The sequence below is a fragment of the Electrona antarctica genome, assembly GCF_951216825.1.
Source record: "Electrona antarctica genome assembly, chromosome: 1".
NCBI classification, from domain to species: domain Eukaryota; kingdom Metazoa; phylum Chordata; class Actinopteri; order Myctophiformes; family Myctophidae; genus Electrona; species Electrona antarctica.
In genome coordinates, this window is record NC_136806.1 from 12,768,335 (window position 1) to 12,791,390 (window position 23,056).

The 23,056-nt window shown below is 41.9% G+C and overlaps 1 protein-coding gene across 3 annotated transcripts; it reads left to right on the top strand.

Annotated features, from left to right (window-relative positions):
- Window positions 1–3,968: 3,968 nt before the first annotated feature.
- On the top strand, window positions 3,969–22,527 carry LOC306920898 (gigaxonin-like). 3 transcript variants are annotated; one of them, XM_079497876.1, is made up of 13 exons: window positions 3,969–4,057; window positions 5,639–5,833; window positions 6,291–6,405; window positions 8,265–8,615; window positions 11,212–11,280; window positions 11,580–11,722; window positions 12,518–12,639; window positions 14,161–14,273; window positions 15,652–15,801; window positions 16,022–16,158; window positions 19,468–19,605; window positions 20,266–20,375; window positions 20,849–22,526. In XM_079497876.1, the coding sequence occupies exons 2-13, from the start codon at window positions 5,646–5,648 to the stop codon at window positions 21,028–21,030; spliced, it is 1,818 nt and encodes a 605-aa protein (XP_079354002.1). In that variant the 5' UTR covers window positions 3,969–4,057; window positions 5,639–5,645; the 3' UTR covers window positions 21,031–22,526. The 3 variants fall into 3 exon arrangements, with proteins under 3 accessions (XP_079354002.1, XP_079354003.1, XP_079354004.1); XM_079497877.1 differs by having other exon boundaries at window positions 4,016–4,051; window positions 20,849–22,527; XM_079497878.1 differs by having other exon boundaries at window positions 4,043–4,061; window positions 20,849–22,527.
- The last annotated feature ends 529 nt before the right edge of the window (window positions 22,528–23,056 follow it).

Below are 23,056 nucleotides of genomic sequence, written 5' to 3' on the forward strand. Positions count from 1 at the left end.
GACTCCATGTTGCTCCCTGGAAGGAAAGAAACCAAGGACTGGAAGTTGTACATGCCCAAATTTGTGCATGTACAACTTCCTGGTCTCAACTGCGCATGTTTATTTCCTTCCATGCAGCACCATGGAGCAACATGGCGTCGCCCGTACGGTCTTCGTGTCTCGTCCTCTTTAGACAGTCCTTGGTTGAGACCAGGAAGTTGTACATGACAAATCATAGATATTTCACACAAAATGGCACAAATGGCCCAGCAGACGGTGTGATGCCACTGAAAGGAGAGATGCTTGTACGTATGTCACGTCCGACCAACATTACTGTCTGTGTGATGATTCATGCTGGGACTTACTTATCCACTTGCTGTTAAAACGTTAATATAAAAGGTAAAATGCAATGACGTGACATGATATGTACAAGCATCTCTCCTTTCAGTGGCATCACGCCGTCTGCTGGGCCATTTGTGCCATATCTATGATTTGTCATGTACAACTTCCTGGTCTCAACTGCGCATGTTTCTTTCCTTCCAGGGAGCAACATGGAATCCACCGTACGGTCTTCTCTTCCCGTCCTCTTTAAATAGTCCTTGTTTGTAGCCAGGTAGCCAAGACTCTGAGGTGCCAACAGGACTGGTCAGCCAATAGGATCCAAGCCAGGCCCTCCTCAAGATGGCAGCTCATTAGGGACACATGACATCACTCATCATCTGCAGGGATGACAGGAACAACAAACAGTACCAAGCATAATAGGCGTCCCTATAACCTAGTACCGCTATGCAAGCCTACTAATAAATATATATAGATATAACAGCATTAGCTCTATATATATCTATTACTACCAATCAAACATAATAACAAATCCAGCCAACGGCTGTTACTGTTGTGCTTGTGCCAATGTCAAGATACATGCTCTAAGGTCCTGGGCTATTACATCCAGCCAGCGGGTGCGAGGGGAGCCTCTTGCTCGACTCCAACCAGCTTGCTGGGGATTGAAGGCCAGGATGGTGCGCGTTGGATGTTCCTCTGACAGGCGGATGGCGTGGCTGTACCAATGCACTTGCCACATTGCTGCGAGGTGAGATGCTGGGAGCTGTTGGGTTAGCTCTCTTAGGGCTCCATTTTCGTCACCACTAAACCCCTTATCTTCTCTCTTTTTTTTCTTCTTTTTTTTTACTATTTTTCAAAACATTTTTGAATAGTTCAATTGGCCATACTGCAAGCTCACAACGTGTCAATGTAGATTGGCTAGTTGAACTATTCAAAAATGTTTTTCAAAATAGTAAAAAAGGCAAAGAAGTTTAGGGATAGGCCTATGGGCTTTAGCGGTGACGAAAATTGAGCCCTTTAAGTCTAGTCTTTGTGCACATGCACAAAATTGCAAACGTGTTCGCTCGCATCACTGCATGTCAGGATGGGGTATTATTCTGTACTTTGTTCAAAATAACTTTCTCTGACTTTCTTGTATTTTGTTCAAAATAACTTTCCCTGTCATTGCATTGATTGCATCAGCTAAACAACATGACTCTTATGTGAGACAGAGTATAATATTTGGAACTGTATGTGTCCTGCAATGTCAAGGTAATGCATACAAACATACTTTCATTTGCTCACTTGTGCTTGCTGTTTCATGTGTATATTTGATATCTTATGCAACATATTTTTTCCATAAAAAAGGTAAATGCAAGTTTAACTAGCATGATACAAATCAAATGACCAAATATCTGTGCACAACAGTGAATGCCCCTTTTCCCCCTGTATCACATGTTTCATAATCATGTATTTACAATCACAAACGGTACATTCCTTCAAATGTGAATAATATATTTTCCACATTGGTAAAATAAATGCATACATTTTTAAAAAAAAGAAGGTACTAGACTATTTTTCTACATTATGATTGTACAATTGAGTCATATTTAGCTACCACCTCTATAATGGAGGTGGAAGCTGTGTGGAGGCATGATTTATTAGTTTGTTTTTTAATTTGATTTGATTGAGACATTGACTTAATTGTGCTCTGTACTGAATACTCTATGCATCTAATTCTGATATATACCGTATATGTATGTGTGTGTGTGTGTATACAGTATATACACAGTACATGTATATATTTAGCTTGGATACAATCTATGCATTTGTAAATACTTCATAATTGCCTTGTTAGTTTAGTGCAAGGAGAACGTTGAGAGCCTGTTGCACTGTTTGGTAGAACTTTACTTATACACTGTAATGTGATTGGTTTGATGTGTGAAGACTGTGGATCTGTCAAGCTGAACTGGCTGTTCCTCAATTTCATTTACTTTGCTCGTTTGGGTCATTTTCCTTTTTTGTACATTATATCGCAGAGGTTGGTTTGGATTAAGAGCACTTCTTTAGTTCATCGTGTGATGTGACATTCTTGATGATTGTGTTAAAGGGATATTTCACTTAAAAAAAAACTTTTGGTCATTGTATCATCTACTCAGGCTCATGTGAACACCCCGGGCAGTTTTTAAGTTGCTTCTGTCAGTATTTAGATATTTGATATTCATTTGAACTGCCCCACACCCTTCCTATACAAACCCAGTATAACTTAAAACTCAATTTGAACCATGATAGATTCAACAGTAAATGACAAACCACGGCCCCCTCACGTATTAGAAGGACATTATCAGTCAACAGAAAATAGGTCGGGTGTTTTCGATGAATCTATCATGGTTAAAATGGAGTTTTAAGTTATAATGGGTTTGTATAGGAAGGGGGCGGGGCAGATAAATGAATATCAAATATCTAAATACTGAATCAAGCAACTTAAACTATCGGTGGTGTTCACATAAGCCTGAGTAGATGACGAAATGACCAATATTTTTTTTTAAAGTGAAATATCCCTTTAATTTGGAAGGGAAGAAGTTGAAAAATAATTGTTTTTTGTGTTACAAAAATAACATTGTACCGGTTAGGTTAGTTGTATTGGGTTTTTGGGAACTACAGTTTGACTTGCTAATTAACTTATGCTACTTTTTAATTTGCTGGTGTGTACTTTGCCTACGAGCCACTTCAGTGCTCCACAGATCTTGAATACATTAAATATGTTTTTTTTGTTCTAATTGGTGTGGTATTTTTTCTATCATAGTCAATGCTTATGAAACTACTATTGTGGCAAGACTTGTTGAGGGTGCCTGGTGTAGTGGGAAATTGTGGGAGTAAAATATTTAAGGCAGCAGAGGACATGGGATAGAAGATGATTTAAGTAATCTCTCATCAACACCACTGGCACTGCCTTGAACAATACTTACTCAATTCCAGTGGTGGTAACTAAGTACATTTACAATTTTGAGGTATTTGTACTTGAATATTTCTATTTGCCAGTACTTTTACCTCTACTCCACTACATCTCAGGCAAATTTTGTTACTCCACTACATTTATTTGAAAACTTTTACGTCGTACATTTTGATTATTAATACAAAACATAAACCACCTCAGCCCTATATACATTTCGGCCATTTGAAATTAGCCGATCTACAAGCTTGACACATTATGTGAGCTTGTAGATCTGCTATTTTGAAAACATTTCCGGCTTGAAATGAGACATTCTGCATGCTTTTGGTAGCCTACTTTTAGTAGCCTACATTCCGATGCCAACTTTTGTACTTTTACTCAAGTACATTTTGAATTCCAGACTATTAGATAGAGTATTTATATATTGCAGAATTGATACTTTTACTTAAATAAAATATTTGAGTACTGTACTGTTTCCACCACTGCTCAATTCATGGGAACACTCTAACACTCTCACTCTGGGTGGGTCGGCACCCCATATACTCTATGGTGGGCACTGGGCACAGTGGGCACCATGGCATAAACTTTACAGGTTGCACGGTGAGGATATTATTCCACTAGATGGCGGTAATGCAACACGACGGTTGCCAGCCCCCAAACGAAGAAGAGGAGCCAAACATTACAATTTACAATCAAAGAAGAAGAAGCTTCTTCCGACGTCATAACAACGCAGCCCGGTGTGTTGTTGTTGTGAATGTGAGGAAACCCTGGAGGAAACACACAGAGGCGACAGTTTGACAAGTTAGTGTGAGTACTAGTAGGCTAGTACAGTAGCTTTCAGTTTAATTCTGGGTTTGCTGCTTATTTTGGTCGAGTTCGATTTATAATCTGAGCTTTCTTGGTGTCTGACTGTAAGCATAATAACCAACTATTAAACGTTAGACCCTGAAGCCCAAACCACACCAAAGGGTCGGGTCGGGACAATTACAAAACAGTTTTTAAGGTAAACCACAACAATGCAACTTATTGCAGCTCGTGTGGTTGGTGTGGTTTACCTTAAACTGTTTTGTCCCCACAACACCAGAGGGAGTTCAACAAACCATGTGCAACCCAGATTTGGCACAGACGAGGGACTAAATTCATTTCGGCTATGCCACCAAAATGTGGAACGCCCTACCAACGGTCATTAAGACATGCGAATCCCTTGACTCCTGATTCCCACCCCTTTCCCCCTCACTGTATATGTTTTTCCCTTTTTACCTCCTTTATGAATATGATTTCCTTGTATATTTGTATGTCTCTAAATGTTATGATGAATTGAACAAGGTGGACCCTCTTGTAAACAAGTCTAGTGCTTTATTGTCGTCCACTCACAGTTAAAGGACCACTTCACCACTTTTCAACATCTCTTCATATAATTGGTCATCACTAATGTTCATGATAAAACACCACCATTTTTTCCTACTCAGTCTGTGTCTCATGGGAGGGCTTTGGGCAGTTCGGACACCCGTCCACCAGTGACATCATCATTAGGCTGATTTTTTTTTAAACAAGATTTGTTTTAAAATATATTTAGATGTTTATTATCGTGAGAACGATGGCTTCAACTTTTGCATTGCAACTTTTCAGGAAAAGAAAGCCTGCCGTTTCTATTAGCTTGGATTTACCATCGATGATGTCACTGGTGGACGGGTTTCTGAACTGCCCACAGCCTTCCTATGAGACACAGACTGAGTAGGAAAAAATGGTGGTATTTTATCATGAACATTAGTGATGACCAATTATAGGAAGAGAAGTTGAAAAGTGGTGAAGTGGTGCTTGAAATGTACTATAATTCTGCGAACTGATAATAAATACTTAAATCAATCAATCAATGTCCCAAGCCTTGGTGTGGTTTGGGCTTATATTGACTCCCATGGTAGATGTATTTTTTCAGTAACGGCTGAGAGTTGAGTACAGTAAAAGCAGTCTGCTACGATTTGCAACAACTGTATACAGATTGACAATGATTGTGTCAAGTAGACTAGATTCCAACAACTGTCAGAGTCGGAGACTGCACGCTTACGCTTAGCTACCAAATATTGTTTCTACCTCAGTGGTTTTCAACAACCCTTTTCACATCAAGGCCTGTTATTTATTTGGCATTTGAGCCACGGACCACCATTTGAGATAAACCAAATAATAAACCAAATAATCCCATAAGGGTCCATTTGGTTTCATATTTCGCTTTCAAGAGTTAAAGATCTAATAAGGGTCCATTTTTGGTTACCAGCTCCATCATTTAGCCGGGGACCACAAGTTGGAACCCCCTCCTCAAGGACCACTGGTGGTCCCCGGACCACTGGTTGAAAACCACTGTTCTAGCTGGTCTTTGTTCTGCTATACTAGGCTACACATGCCAGGCTCGGGTGGCATGACTACATCTGGTGCGAAGATTTCTGACCCGCAGCATTCCCAGAAACTCCTGGTGGTCCTGCGTTCCTTCTGGCAGCAGCAGTGTTTTCACGATGCGCTGTTGGTGGTCGACGGAGAGGAGCTTCCCGTCCAGAAAACCATTCTCGCCGCGGCCAGCCCCTATATCAGGTGAAAACTAGACAGAATCACATTATTGTTTTCTTTAGGGGTTAAATTATGTTTGCTCCTATGCCACCAAAAATTACTACCAAGTTAGCAACAGCCGTTAAGAAATGTGTATCCCTCCTCCTCCTCCAAAACCGCTCATCCTCCTTCAAAACCGCTCTCAAAGAGCAATTCAAAACTGTCCCCTGTAAAAAAAAAAAAAAGAAAGAAAAAAAAGATCACCCCCCTCTCTTTGTTTCTATACTGTACAAGTGTTTCCTTTTTTCTAAACGTGTATATGATGATTTAAGTTTTTGTGTATATATTTGTCTTTAAATGTTTTGATGAATTGAAAATGGAGGACCCTTGTGTAAACAAGTCTCAGTGCTTTGAGCTCATAAGATATACATTGCCGTATTATGGTACCGTATATAGATGATAATTAATGTCCTGTAGCCTATTGATAATTCCATTTGAATAGGGCCAAGCTCAACTACAATCCTCCTAAGGAAGATGGGTCAACATACAGAATCGAGTTACAGGAAGTGTCTATGCCCATCATGAAAGAGATCCTGGACTACATCTTCAGTGGAGAAGTGAGTATTGTGAGTGTGTGCGCGTGTGCGTGCAAAGTCAGGTTTGTATTTAATGTTTTGCTCCATGTGTGTGCATGAGGCAAATTGTATTAAAGGACTGGTTTGTCAAGGACAGGAGTGATTCTTCCTTTTTCCAACTAGCAGTGTTATGTTAATTTAGTTTTTTTTTGAGTGGTGTAAACCACTCCTACAACTGGCTTTGTTAGTTTACGTGTCTGTCTGTCTGTTCGTACCAAAAAATTAGCATGGTTGCTATGGTCACCCAGTTCACACGGGTGTGATTTCATTACGTCAGACCACAGCTGATCAGTCTATATAAGACCTTACACCACTCAGTTCACACGGGTGTGATTTTTAATATGACCGCCAACAGTTTTCAGATTGAATTTAAAACAATTAGTTAATATTCAAGCGCTTTATTCTATATACCAACACGCGCATCGCTGCCCTTGATGTGCCGAGACGTGTGCTTACTGCACTGCTGGGACAGGTGAACTGCATCTGTCAAAAGCTGTGAACGTATTCTGTTGGTTTGATCATCCAACACATTGTCTCTGTAGGAGGGAAACCTCATATGTCCAAACAAACTGTTACTTTTCAGGATTGAAAACATAATAATTAAAAATGCAACATTAGCAGATCTACATGCTCAAAAGATAAGGTTGAGTTTTGAGCCTGCAGATCTGCTACTTGTGATATCTTTGTGACATTGTAGTTAGTATGATCATGTGTAGTAGCCTGGGTTCCAGCCTGCTTCGCTGCGTTCTGTGAATTTGTTTCGTCACTTTGCTACTTGGTCTGGAAAGGATCCTATCTCCAAGGTAGGCGGGACATGTAAAAGGGATAAATCAAGTTTCAACCCATGTCTTCTGATTGGTCTGTGGTGCATGTTGGGGGGAAAAACCCACCAGTTTGGACGTATCAGTGCGCACTGTGTAGCTACTGGTGTTACCCCACACAGATGTGTGAATCTACTACTGAATCTGTCAGTAGACTACTGAATCAAATTAGTGTTTACTTTTTACTGTAAGGTTTAGTCTCGAGTCGAGTTGAGTCTCGAACTGGCGCTATTTTTTTCACAATGAGAAAAGCATGGACAGAGTGGCGCAGCAACAACGTGGCTATGTAACAGGGGACACTATGAAATACACGTCAACAGCCTGCTGGCCAGACAGAGTAGTGGGTGAGCCATACCTATTGGGAGAAATACAACAATGTGCAAATACAGCAGCAAGATTTATGAACTGTTGCAACAAAAGAAGGTTAGCTAATGGGATACAACCGCTCTAAGGACTAGAGATTGTGCTTGTGCTTGAAATGTACTGTAATTCTGCAAACTGTTAATACAAATTTCAATCAATCAATCAATCAATACCAAGTAGACCTACTGCACATGTAAACAGAGCTGTGACCTTTGAACACATCTTAAATCTGATTTGTGTATACTATTTTAATATTCTTGAGAAAATAAATTGTCCTAAAGTGACTTATTTGTTTCAAAAAAGCTTTATACCCTGTATAACATTTATATTACGATTGCAATGTAACATAGCTCTGTCTACAAAATGCTGTGTACCCCCTCCAACTGCATACTGTATACTTTCCCCATTTTCAACGGTTTTTATTGTATTTTGACACTTGCTTTGGCAATGGAAACGTATGTTTTCTCATGCCAATAAAGCGCCTGTGAATTGAATTGAGTGACAAAACAAATTCACGGGACGCAGCGAAGCAGGCCGAAACCCAGGCTGTATGTGTAGGGCATTCCTTTTATGAAAACAAAGACAAACAAACACAAAAAGTTAATATACATACATTACATAGATATATGAATACACCCTCCTGCCTTTTGCACACAGATCAGTCTGAGCGAAGACACCATCCAGGACATGGTAAAGGCATCTGACGTGCTGCTCCTGACTGACTTGAAGTCCCTCTGCTGTCAGTTCCTGGAGAGTTGCATCACTGCAGAGAACTGCATTGGCATCCGGCTTTTCTCCCTGCACTACTGCCTTCACCATGTCCACCACGTCGCCACCGAGTACCTCCAGACACACTTCCGAGACGTGGCAGTCACCGAGGAGTTCCGGGAGCTGCCGCCGGAACAGCTCCGTGAGGTGTTGGCTATGGAGAGGCTGAATGTGGGAAACGAAAGACACGTCTTGGAGGCCGTGGTACGCTGGTTTGCCCTCGACCCGGAGGATCGCAGGGTAGGTGAGACTCTTCACTCTATGCTTTCTTCAGGTGGAAAGTAAAGCGGAATATATATACTGAAACATTTGCTCGTGCGGAGGTTCCGCTCCTGTGACAAGTTGCAAATAATTTTTTCCAGTGTTTTTTGTTAATAATATATTGACGATCGAAAAGAGGTGATGAGATCACTTAATTGCCGATGCATTGGCCAATGTTAAGGCAATTTCTGGGCCAACCACCCTTTTAAATGCATTTGGAGGGTATTGTTTTAAAATATGAATCATTGTACTGTATCCATAATCCGCAATGACAATTTTGTAAAAGAATGTGTAACACTTTGAAATAGTTAGAAATAAAATGTAATTGCAAAGGTGTGTGTGCTACACACGCACTGAGTGAGGTGCCTCTGCTCAATGATTGTGACATTGATTTGTGGTGCTTCTCTCCAAAAGGTTATACCCGTACTGTCCCGAATATAAGATGACTCTGATTATAAGAAGACCTCCATTTTTCCAACACTCATTTGTGGAAAAAGAACATTGAATGTCAAATAGTCTAGTCCCTGATTTATAATACGACCCTGCTTTTTTAGGATATTTCCATTGGAAAAAACTTATATTCAGGCCAATACGGTATTTTCCACTTGAGGCCAGTTATGCTTGAGGCATGCAGAGCACTGGTGGACTTTGAGAACGCTGAAGCCGATATTCGGCCACTGGGAAGATGAGCGCACCATTACCATAGACATTCATGGCAGAAAGGCACTGAGAAATGAATAACGACCATCTATAGATAACATAAAAACAAAGTTTCACCAGTCAATTTACAATGTAGGCAATTTAGGCACACTTAATCCAGAGCGACTTACATTAAGCAATAACAAAAAGCATGGCAATACATCACATACATAAAAAGTAGTTATCATGAAACATGCGTAAGCTAAGAACGTAACAGTGGAGTATCTATATAATGAAACTATACATATAAACTATACATACTATACTATACATATGTACTATAAAGTGCTATGACTACATAAAATACAATTATAGTGCCGTCTACATGCTATAAGTCTGTATAAAATGCAATCTAGGTCTACATAAAGTGCTTATCTAAGGGGCTAGGGCAAGTGCTACGGGCCATGATGGAGTCTGAAAAGGTGGGTTTTCAGACTACGGCGGAAGATTGGGAGTGATGCTGCAGTTCTGATTGTAATGGGAAGTGCATTCCATAGTTTTGGAGCCAGAAGGGAGAAGAGTTTGGGACGTGTGGAGCGTTGTCCCTGCGTTTTTAGTGAAGGTAGTTCCTGTTTCCCTGCGTTGGCTGATCTGAGTGCGCGGGAGGGTTTGTAGTAATACAAGCTGGTTTTATTAATATTTGTGCGGGCCACAAACCCATCTTGCAATTTACCTATCTGAGATAGGTAATTTGCAAGGGTTCGTGGCCCACACAAATATTAGGCTAAAAATAGGCTTTCTCAAAGCTCAAAATTGATGACTGCACTCTACATACAGTGAACCTTTGCCAACATCGGTAGCCATGGACACATTTTTAAGCCCAAACCACACCAAAGGGTCAGGTCGCGAAAAAAAAGTTTTTAAGGTAAACCACACCAATGCAACTCATTGCAACTGAATGAGTAGCATTGGTGTGGTTTACCTTAAAACCGTTTTGTCCCGACTCTTTGGTGTGGTTTGGGCTTTAGGCACCAGCTTTTAGCAACACTGACATTATGGTAAAGCTTGAAATGCCGTATGACCGTTTCCCTGTTTTGCATAGCTTATAAATAACCAGTGAGCGTTTATTTTTTTCTTATTCCTTTTTTTTCAGGGGCACTAGCCCCTCCTATGTCCAACTTTGAGGGTTTGTGTAAACACAAAAATTGTCCTAACACGAACATTGAATGCCATTGACAATGAATGGCCAGCTTTGAGACAAAAGTGAGGACACAAATTGTGATTGGTGATAAGAGTGCGCCTCGCTTTAGGGGTGGCCATAGCTGGATGTTAGAGACGGTGGGAAACCTGGGAAGCAGAAAATCCCAGGTTTGATTCCAGTTCTCCTCTGGCAATGTGTAGAGAATGTTTAGTGGCTGAGCAAGCCACTAAAATCCCCAACTTATCCCCAGTTCACCTAGTACATTAGTACATTTAACATATATATGACCAGACAGTGGCCTTGTGGATAGAGTGTCCGCCCTGAAACTGGGAGGTCGGGGACCCTATGCCTCACTGCTTGGCACTCGGCATCAATGAGTTGGATTGGGGGGTCAAATCAACTAATCAAATGATTCCCGAGTGCGGCACGGCTGCAGCTCACCGCTCCTTGGCTGTGGCTCACCGCTCCAAGAGATGGGTCAAATGCAGAGAACAAATTTCACTGCGGTAACGTGTGTGACTAATCGTATGTCTTTGACTTTGAGAAGTACTCTGGTAAAGCTGAGAACTGAATTTCACTTGTAGGACGAAAAGGGTAATTATTATTAAAAAGGGATAATAAGCCGAAGGGACTAGTACATTTAATATATTACTTGATATGATAGTATGAAGTATACCCAGGTTTGTTTAGGGAAGCCACGGAAATCCTTTAAAATAATACAATTTTCCCTGCCAGCTGCACATGAAGGAGGTGATGTCTGCAGTGTGGTGGCAGGGCCTCCATGCAAGTTATTTGAGAGAACAGGTAATAATTATGTCACAGCATAATTGACACTTTATTTAATACATAGGACCACAATGAAAACATGCCCTCAGGGATTTGTGTTATCCTTTTAGCATTATTCTATAATAACTGTACCTTTTGCAAACTGTTATTCAATCCATCAAAACCAGTTCATACAACATCATATTTGTCATATTTGAATACTTGACACCTTGCCTTTGCTCTCCAACTATGTTTCTTTGACGATGGTATACCTAAATCTCTTTGACTTTGACGATTGTGTGACTAACCGCGGTTCGTTTTGCATTTGATACCATCAGGCCACAGGAGAGCCCTTGATGAGGGAGGTGATCCGAGATTACCTTGAACCAACCATGGCTGGTATACCAAAGGGAGAGGACCTCCATTCATCTTGTAAACAACGAGGTTACTCTGAGTGCATTGTTATTGCAGGGGGAGAAAAGTGAGTTGCTGTTTCAACCATGTGTGTGTATGTGTCTGTCGGTCAAACTGTTACACACCTTCATCACTAGGAGATGCACAGATGAGAAGATAGGAAGTCCTCTAAACTTTTAATTATTTAAAGAGAAATGTTTCGACCTTCGGGTATTCGTCAGGAATCATACTCATCATTCCTGACGAAGACCTGAAGGGGTCGAAACGTTTCTTTATAATTCTTTCTCTGCTGCTAGCTGTTAGCATTAATGAAGTTAACCTATGCCGGCCGCATCCTGCTTGTAACCGAGCAAAACGGTGATCAGATTTTACGTTTTTTGATTGATTGATTGAAATATTTATTAACAGTTTGCAGAATTACAGTACATTTCAAGCACAAACTCAATACAAAGACTGTACAAAGACGTCCATAGCTGGTGGTGGCGGGGCGTTGCCATAGCAACCGGACCAATGTTAAAAGCTTCAATGGGGCCTAACCCTGTGTGTGAGTGTCACACACACACACACACACACACACACACACACACACACACACACACACACACACACACACACACACACACACACACACACACACACACACACACACACACACACGACACACACACAGACGGACTTCCTATCTTCTCATCTGTACATACCCTATCGTGCTGAATTCCCAATGGAAATATCAAAAAAAGTGGTCGTATTATATTTTATTTATTATCGGGGACTAGACTAGACACTTTGAGCTGCATTTGATGTCATGGAAGGTGCTATACAAATAGTTTATTATTATATTATTATTATCTGTCCTGCACAGAAATGGAAGACCGTGTGCGAAGGTGCGCTGCCTCTGTCCGCTCAATGACACGAGCAGACAGGCCTGGATTGAACTTCAACCAATGAGCACTGGCCGTGTGGACCATGGGGCGGTCGCTGCAGGTTAGCACTATTATTTACGACAGCAGGATTTGACAAAAGAATTTGAAATTCAGTTTAAAAACCAAAAATCCTTATTGGTTAATGAGAACAAACTCCATAATTATTATCAAAGTATAATGTGCAGTATGAGACCCATGTGTACTTAGGAAGGAGGAAGCGATTGCTAGGGTAGAAGAAACTCTTAATCTAGGGCGATTTACAGTACGCACGAACGGCACTTGGTAAAACATCAAATACATAGAAATAGTCACAGAAGGATCATAAGCAAGCTAAGAACCGAAGTCTGTCTAACCGTAGAATGTATGTACAATTAAACTGAGTATACTGTAGGAATGCACCGAATGGGAAATTCTTTGCCGAAACAGTTGGTCGAAAACCGAATACCGAATATGATTATTATTATTATTTTTTACCAGGTTCTGTAACATTGCTGTCATGGCCGTAACTTTGTTGTAGAGCTACATAATAATGGCAAAATACACGATTACATTTTGTTCACGTCATCACAACCAGAGCCATCTAATAGAAGAGTTACGATACCTGATACCAGCTCAGTGGCCTTGTGGTTAGAGTGTCCGCCCTGAAACTGGGAGGTCGGGGTTCGATCCCCGGCCGGGTCATACCAAAGACTGTAAAAAATGTGACCCAATGCCTCCCTGCTTGACACTCAGCATCAAAGGGAATGGATTGGGGGTCAAATCTACTAATCAAATGATTCCCGAGCGCGGCGCACGCTGCAGCTCACCGCTCCAAGAGATGGGTCAAATGCGGAGAACAAATTTCACTACGGTAACGTGTGTGACAAATCGTACGACTTTGACTTTGACTTTGATATTGAGGGGGCAGAAACCGAGCGCTCGAGCGCTGTTCATGCAGCCTGAACTGAGACAAGCTGGAGTTGGACAACTGTTTTAAAGTATTGTACAGTAACAACTAAAGTCACTTTAATGTTTTATGTTGTACTATTACTACAAAACAATCTAAAATAAAGGGATTTAAGATCATTAAAGATGGGCTGTTGCCTGAGTCCAATGCATTTATGCCTACTTCCGGTCCAGGACTTGTCCCAGTTGGTTGTCCCCATTCTCAATAGAAGTCTATGTAGGACAGCCGCCATTGGACTGAAGCCCCATGAAGTGAACGCAGTTTGCGTAACTCTGTCTATACCTAAGGCTCTGATCACAACAAAACGGTAGGTTACAAAGGTAACCCAGGTTCTTTGGTTATTCAGTTTCGGCTCTAAAATCAACCAAACCGAATACCGCCGAATATGCATTTTTGCCAATAGTCGGCCGAATTGTTTCGGTGGACGAATATTCGGTGCATCCCTAGTATACTACACTAGACTGATATGTCTACATAAAACGCTAACTAAATTACATAAGTTTAGCCTTTGCATACGCCTACAGTATAAGGTCATCGAGGCTAGTGCGTGTGAGCCTGCAGTTCTGATTGCAATGGAAGTTCTACATGTATAAAGTGGCATTCATTCATATATATATATTTCTCTTCTTCAATCAGACGGCTATGTGTTTGTGATGGGTGGCAGGGAGGAACACGGTACCATCCTGAAAACTGGAGAGAAATATGACCCTGATTCCAACACCTGGAGTCCCATAAGTCCCATGATACAGGTATACTAACACCTGGAGTCCCATAAGCCAAGTATACTAGATGGTATACAGTACAATTTTAGAATGAGTACATACTGTAGTAAAATACTAGGCATAGTTGTAAATGTCTTGCTCATGGACCTTGCATGATCAGACAAGTAATCTTATGGTTACTGCAGTCCTATCCATTTGGCCTGACACAGCAGATAATAGCAAGTAGGATATACAGGTGTATATACAGAGGTTCCCAACCACTGGTACTAGTGCCACTGATACTTGAGCCCCCCTCTGGTGGTACACAGATAGGATAAGAGGAGTCGCCCCAAAAAAGGAGAACAAATACAAAATCGGTTGAAATAGGCTATCCAGCCGTGCTGAAATGAGCATGACGGCACACCTAGCCGCTAATAGAAGATTTGAAAACGGATTAATTCCTACTGATTAGACAGATTATTGTCAGAGCAGCAGCATTATTGGCTTAGGAATGGAACAAAAGAGGCAGGTATATGTTCCTGTATTTTAACATCAGTTATTATGGTGGTAATTGGAGATCCAATATATTCTGAGGTGGTACTTCAGTATAAAACGTTGGGAACCTCAACCAGTGCTGACTGCTGTGCTGTATAAGACAATCCCGAAATTCCTTAGTGCCAATGAATCTACATGTAGATGGGCTTTACATGGGAACACATTTTGAATCCCATTTATTGCTTCTTTACTGCAGTCATGGTGTCTTATGGCCAGTGTTCAACAAATATAAAGTGGAAGAGTGCCTGATGCTGGTTCACATTTCACACCTAACTGCTAGTTTAACCCGATTCTACAAATGCCTTCCAGTTTTTTTAAAACCCTCATGTTTCTGTGTCAGTCGTTCGCGAAAATTGTCATGTTTACTGATATCATCTGGTCATGGAACCCAAAGAATATATGTAATTGGCCGCCTACCCCCATCTGAAAATATGTTGTTCCAGGGACCCCCCCATAATCAAAGATTTGAGTTAAAATCGTTCTGAAAGAATATATTCAAAGATTTGGGCCACATTTTCACGATTTAAAAAAAAAATAGCAGATCTACAAGCTCATAGCACGGCACCAAGTGCCGTGCTACGAGCTTGTAGATCTGCTATTTTTCAATAGCTAAAGTATAACATAATGCTTAAAACACCAAAAGGGGTCCAGAAAAGCGTTTTCAACATGTTACCGCTGTGCAGTAGTCTCTCTGTGGTGTCGAGTGTATGCCTACTTAAGAGCACAGCTAAAGGGCTTGTCGCTCTGTCTCGTTGCGTCAACATCTTCGCTTATCTCCATTGCAACTCGCCACGTTCTCACTGTGGATTCACTCATTTACAAGGGGGATTTTGTGGCCCTCTGACAGCCTTATCACTTTAACTGTATCCAGGCCCGTAAGAACTTTGGTGTGGCCGAGTTGGATGGGAGGATCTATGTTATGGGAGGAGAAGACTACGAAACAGAGTTGCTGACAGTCGAGGTGTTTGACCCTTACTGTAACACCTGGGAACGGCAAACCAGTATGAACATGGTTCGCAAGGTAAGAGATGGAATCCTATTCACAACATGACATTAACAGCTTGATTGCATTTGCTTGGAAACTTTATTAACACATTTGAACACAAAAAGCTCCGGGGGACTTGTTTCCATTATGGTCCATTCGATTCATCAGACTGGGTGCAGAGTTATAATTGATTCGATGTTGCTCCCTTTTCACAATAAAACATGTATCATATTGTTTGATTGTCCCTCTTGGCCAGATTGGATGCTATGCCACTATGAATAAGAAGATCTATGCAATGGGTGGAGGATCCGATGGGAAGCTATACGACTCTGTTGAATGCTTTGACCCAAAGACCCAGCAGTGGACTAGCATCTCCCCCTTGAGAGACAGGAGGTAACATTTTATTGTACCCAACAGTTCAATAATTAAAAAAAACACAAATGTTTAGTGGTCTGGTTTAACACCAGTGCCACCATGAGGCTGATTTGAAAATGTTGGGTGATGGTGCTGCCTTGGCCTACTGGGAGTGTGTGTGAGTGCAAAGTTTCACGGCAATTGTGCCATTTTGTGCAAAGCGGGCCCAACCACCAACCATTAGTAGTAGCAAAAAATGATATATATATTGAAGAAAATGCATTTCTGCCTGACAATCTTGGTCAGCTGAAAATGTGTGGTAGAGGTTCTTCCTTGGCCTATTGGGAGTTTCATGCCGATCATGAAACCGTGCCAGAGATTAGCTGCTCACAGAGGCAGGCAGGAGCAAAAACATACTCGTAGTACATACTGTAGCCAGGGTAGGGTTAAATGAGAATAAATGCGCTCCAACAATAATGCAAGAGAAATGCTGGGACATTTCTCTCTCTTTCCAGACCACATGTTCAGGCCAGGGCAGACCATCAGGAGTTCCAGACCACATGTTCAGGCCAGGGCAGTCCATCAGGAGTGAGTGTATAGTTTTACCAGGTGGAGCGAGACCAGATGATATCAGGAACAGCTACGGTTATCGTTGGGTCATACTGTACTAGTAGAGCACAGGCCGGTCTGGCTGACCGGAAGGTATTTAAAAAGCCAAATTCCAATTCAAATATTCCCATTCTCACGTTCCTCACTCGCGTCGGTTCTTCGCGCCTTCCCCCGAGGAAGGTGTGGATTAGATATAAGGAAGGAGGAATGGATCAGGTGAAATGGATCAGGTTCATCTTGAGAATGGGGATGCTCTCTTACTGAATTGTCATTTTGAAGCAATGTGTCAATTACTTATGGCATGTTGCTGGATCACTAATCCTCCCTACTATAGAGCGTCGCAGTCCCGCCTCCTACCCGGGCCCAGGAAATGAAAGCCAATGCATTATTCTCATAGACATTTCGTAAAGTATTTATTTAAAGACGGTTACGCCGCGGACAAAGCCAACTGGAGTCGTGACAACTCATGACAACACAAACAATATTTTGGACCAAACAAATAATTAGAAAGAAGAAAAACAACAAAAAAAGTGTTGTAACCTGCCGTTTTTTTCTTCTTTCTAATTATTTGTTTGGTCCAAAATATTGTTTGTGTTGTCATGAGTTGTCACGACTCGAGTTGGCTTTGTCCGCGGCGTAACCGTCTTTAAATAAATACTTTACGAAATGTCTATGAGAATAATGCATTGGATTTCATTTCCTGGTCCCGGGTAGGAGGCGGGACTGCGACGCTCTATAGAGCGTCGCAGTCCCTCCCCCTACCATGGACCAGGAAATTAATCCCAATGCATTTTTCCCATAGACATTTCATAAAGTATTTATTTAAAGACGGTTACGCCACGGACAAAGCCAACTCGAGTTGTGACAACTCATGACAACACAAACAATATTTTGGACCAAACAAATAATTACAAAGAGGAAAAACAACAAAAAAAGTGTTGTAACCTGCCATTTTTTTCTTCTTTCTGATTATTTTTTCGGCCCCAAAAATTGTGTTTGTTGTCATGATTTGTCACGACTCGAGTTGGCTTTGTCCGGCGTAAACGTCTTTAAATAAATACTTTCTGAAATGTCTATGAGGAAAATGAACGGAGAATAATTTCCTGGTCCATGGTAGGGGCGGGACTGCGACGCTCTATAGAGTGTGCTGACCATATAATTAGTTCCTCCCTGTCCCCAGTGAAACGCAGGGGTAAAAAAAACCTAGGTTCGGTTTTCGTGGTGGGTGAGAAAGCCTTCATCCAATCAGGATAGAGGGGGCCTTCCTCCAACCAGGATTGAGCGGGGCGGGCCTTGGTGCGTGTGCTGTTGGCATGTTGCGTGTCCCCCCACTGTAGGATGTGTGCATGTGCATATCTTGTTACCGGGGAGGACCGGGTATTTTTTCCAAATCACTGAATGCTCATTTAAAGGTTATTGCTCAGATGTCACGTTGTATTGGACACTGTGGACGTAATTTATCAATGGACCGCAGAAACCTGCGTAGATCCGACACAAACGCAACATGTATTATTGTCTCCACCAGGCCGAAGGCATGGGGAGAGAGTATGTTTTGCACTCCGTCCGTGTGTGTGTCCGTGTGTCCGTGTGTGTGTCCTTCCGTCCGTCTGTTACCAGCTAATCTCCGGCACCGTTAACCCGGTCGATGCCAAACTTTGCACACACACTCCCTGGATGCCAACGATGAACCTCTGCCCCACATTTTCCAGAACGGCCTGTTATAGCGCCACCAGGAGGCCGCTTTGTGCAAAACAAGTTTTTGGACAGTACACCTACAGATTTTGTCCAAACATCACACAAATTGGTACACAGTCTCTCTAGAGCCATTCAACGAAACAGGTCTTTCAGATTTCTCAGACTCCATCCTGATTGGCTAAGATTGGCTTCCAAAGTTCGCAGGAGTGCTCAGTTTCAAACAAAATGCTGCAAATCATGAACACATCATGTGATTTCCGTGAAATTGTGCACGCACATTCCCACTAGGCCGAGGAAGAAATGCCACATGAACATTTTCAACTCAGCCTCATGGTGGCGCTATAACTTGCCGAAAAGTGTTTTTACCTCTAACTGCATGGATCTGTGGATAACTTTGTATGCCAACTCCCTAGAGGCCAAGGAAAAACATTTGCCTGGAATTTTTCACATCTGCTCTTTATAGCGCCACCAGGAGGCCGACATATGTAAAACACATTTTCTAATATTACTCCTTCAGATTTTATCCAAATTTCACGCAAATCAGTACACATGTTCTCCATAGTCATGTGATCAAGACGGGTTTGTTTGATTTATCATAATCCACCCTCATTGGCTACGATTGGCTTCTAAACTTTTCAGGAGTAGCCTGCTTTGTACCCGTTTTGTACAAATCGCCACAACTACTCAACGCAGCGTCCGATTGCGGTGAAACTGTGCATGCATATTCCCACTAGGCTGAGGAAGAAATGCCACTTGACAGTTTTCGAATCAGCCTCATGGTGGCGCTACAACAGGCCAAGCCGCGTCTCACACACACACACACACACACACACACACACACACGTTTATATATTACTCCTACACATTTTGCCAAACATCACACACACTGGTGGAGACCTGTGCCCGGAAGGGCACTTTTTCTAGTTATGACCTCAGTCGTAACAGTCCAAGTCCAGTCGAACAAATTAAATTGTGTCATATAGGCAGAAATGTTTTCTTCCTGTACTGATGATGATATCCATGCCCTTGGTCCTGCTTTGCAAGGTATGGCTCTGTAGCATGCGGCGTGGGCCAGGAGCTCTATGTGTTTGGTGGGGTGAGAACCCACGAGTCTGACGACCCGGAGTTTGAAGACACGGACATAACCTGCAAGTCTGAGTTATACCACACTGAGACTGGGAGGTGAGTTATACCACACTGAGACTGGGAGGTGAGTTATACCACACTGAGACTGGGAGGTGAGTTATACCACACTGAGACTGGGAGGTGAGTTATACCACACTGAGACTGGGAGGTGAGTTATACCACACTGAGACTGGGAGGTGAGTTATACGACACTGAGACTGGGAGGTCAGTTATACCACACTGAGACTGGGATGTGAGTTATACCACACTGAGACTGGGAGGTGAGTTATACCACACTGAGACTGGGAGGTGAGTTATACCACACTGAGACTGGGAGGTGAGTTATACCACACTGAGACTGGGAGGTGAGTTATACCACACTGAGACTGGGAGGTGAGTTATACCACACTGAGACTGGGAGGTGAGTTAAACCACACTGAGACTGGGAGGTGAGTTAAACCACACTGAGACTGGGAGGTGAGTTATACCACACTGAGACTAGGAGGTGAGTTATACCACACTGAGACTGGGAGGTCAGTCAAAACTAACTACTTCACAATCGACAAACAAGTGACAAATTCATATACTTCACTGACTGGAAATGTGTTCCTTTTTTTGCGTGCCACCACTGTCACATACTGTGGAGTAGGCAGTGGTAAATGACCAGATGTTAATTATATTTCACATTAACATTTACTGTATCTGCTGTGCCTATAGGTGGAAGTATCTGGATGACCAGAATCTGTGTATTCAAACCAACACCTCTCTTCTCTATGGAGCTGTGCCCATTGGAGCTAGCATCTTTATAGTTGGAAACTTGGACTGTGGTCAGTTAAGTGTGTGTGTGTGTGTGTGTGTGTGTGTGTGTGTGTGTGTGTGTGTGTGTGTGTGTGTGTGTGTGTGTGTGTGTGTGTGTGTGTGTGTGTGTGTGTGTGTGTGTGTGTGTGTGTGTGTGTGTGTGTGTGTGTGTGTGTGTGTGTGTGTGTGTGTGTGTGTGTGTGTGTGTGTGTGTGTGTGTGTGTGTGTGTGTGCACGTGCCTGCCCCGCCCGCCAACTGCAATAATGTGTTCAGGACATAATCTATGCAGATGACAAGTGTGTCACGTTATCCCTCTGTCAAGCATAATGTGTACTGCACACGGACAGAGCGGTTATTCTTGAACAATGTTCAAGCCATTTATAAAACACATTCTTGATTGTGTTTTTGAAGCATTGATATGTCGAAATAAATTCATATTCCTCTAGTTGCATTGCAACTGTGTGAAATGAATACATTAATGTTCCCTTCCTGTGTTTACAGATAGGAACTTTGACTACATACGTGAGTTTCGGCGCAGCACGGGGACATGGCACCACACCAAGCCATGGTTGTCTAGCGACCTCAACAGTACATCTTGCACGGCCCTGCGCATTGCTAACTGGAGACTGTTCCTTTTGCAGTTGCATCAGGGCCTAAACAACAGCGGTCACCGTCACACTTAAGCGCTGCAACGTGTTCTGAGCTTGAAGATCGTCCTTTTCCAGTGTGTGACAACTGAGTGGGAAAGGATGCAGGTCAACTCCTGTGATCTGTGTAAAAAATGCATAAGTACCCTTTGTCTATTACGGTTTATGCATAATGCAAGAACCTTAAAAGTAGCATCAGTATATTGAGGAGGTTTTAGATTATATTTTTTCCCGTGACTTGTGCATTTAGCTTTAGAACTCGGCTGGCTGCTATACTCGGTCTGAAAACGCATGCACACGCCCCCGCACACAGAATTTACAGATGAGGTTACATGATGATGTGGTCCTTTTGTTATTCAGGGCAGTTTGGCTTACTTTAAAAATGAACATGCCTGAAGAAAAAACAAATTGTAAAACCAAGAACAAAAGGGGCTCAAAGCAATGACGCGATCCCCACTACAGCGTTGCAATCATTCAAGCTATAACTACATAAGTGGTTACCATGTTGGATGAGAAATTATGTTGGATGAGAAATCAAAATTTGGAGACTATTACCATGAGACTTACGAAGAATGACAGGGGCTTGCAAGAGTTGCACATCGCCTCCACCGAAAGGACATGCATATCCACTTTGAACATAGCTCTAGCTTGGACTGAAAGGACAATTTCCAATCCAAATGGTGTAAAACTCAAATCTAAAAGCCACTATGATTTAAAAGTCTGCACATATATGGGATTGGTGATTTTCTGTATCTCTGTTCTGCATGATGGGTGATGATCCATATGTTCATCCTTCCGCACCCGACCTTCCTGTTCTCACATTCCATAAGCTGATCCTCAGGCATCCTGCATGCCCTCAGGGGGTCTTACTGGTGGCATGGTCACATATAAACCCCTATAAAAACTTGCTAAATACCGACAGCCGGTCAGCAAGTGGATTCATGAATGTATGTATATACTTATAGACAATATTTTAGGTCAATAAAACAATCTATATACCAAATTTCCCACTTTAAACAAAATAAAACTGCTGGCTGCCGGACTAATGGAAAATTGCAGGCTGATCAGTGTGTTCACTCACAGTTGTGTGGTATATAAGATGATCGTGATACAGGAAATTGTCAAGTGGAGCTGCTTTGTAAAAAATAAAACAAGTCTGCTAGAATGTTTGTAATGAAAGAGATGTGTTGAACATTTCATTTTACATGCGTTATGCCCCCCTTGTGAGAGCGGTCACTGTCAGGTGGAAAGAAGATGGTGGCTTGACGTCCCAGGTATCGAGGCTTTCTTCACCCGCCCAATAACTGATTGTGGGGGTTAGCCGAGATGGAGTACTCGTAGAGAGGCTGGGGAATTGGGAATTGGCTTTACTCAATTCGGACTTGAAGGGGAGAAAATGTGTTTTTCTTTTTTCTTTTGTCTTGAAGGGGCATGTTTTGCGCAATAATAGTATTTTCATTATGTCTGCCCTATGATCTCTGAGATTTATATTATTGAAATTACAATAAAAAGAGTTTGAAAATAAAATAAAACATATTTTTAAATTGCCATTATGTCATCAATGGTTCTAATAGTAACGTTACTTGGTTGTACCAACCAAGTCAGGCTCTCAACCTGCTGAGCCACAGTAACCAATGTGAGATGGAGCTGATAAAACATGCACACCATTCAGCCACAAATGGAAATGGGTTTAAACTGCATAATATTGATTGTCTTTTTTTTTTTACGTTAAAGTAATTTAATGCAATCAAATAGGACTTTCTGTTTGGATGTATGGGCTCTCATGGCCAGAAAGTAGGTTTTTGCCACTCAATAGGCATTCCCGCATAACTTCCAGGTATGATGTCACGTGCATACCATCTATTGCACCCTGTCTTTCAGATAATTTATTGAATTTTGTATTTTACAATAGTAAGTTAAATGTTTAAAGTTTAAACATTAAATTCACTTTGCCACTCGATTTGCCACTCAATCTGCCATTCACTTTATGTATGCGCATACCTTCTATAGTAAAGATCTAAAGTCTTTGAATGAATGTAGAATTATGTGCAGGATGGATGTG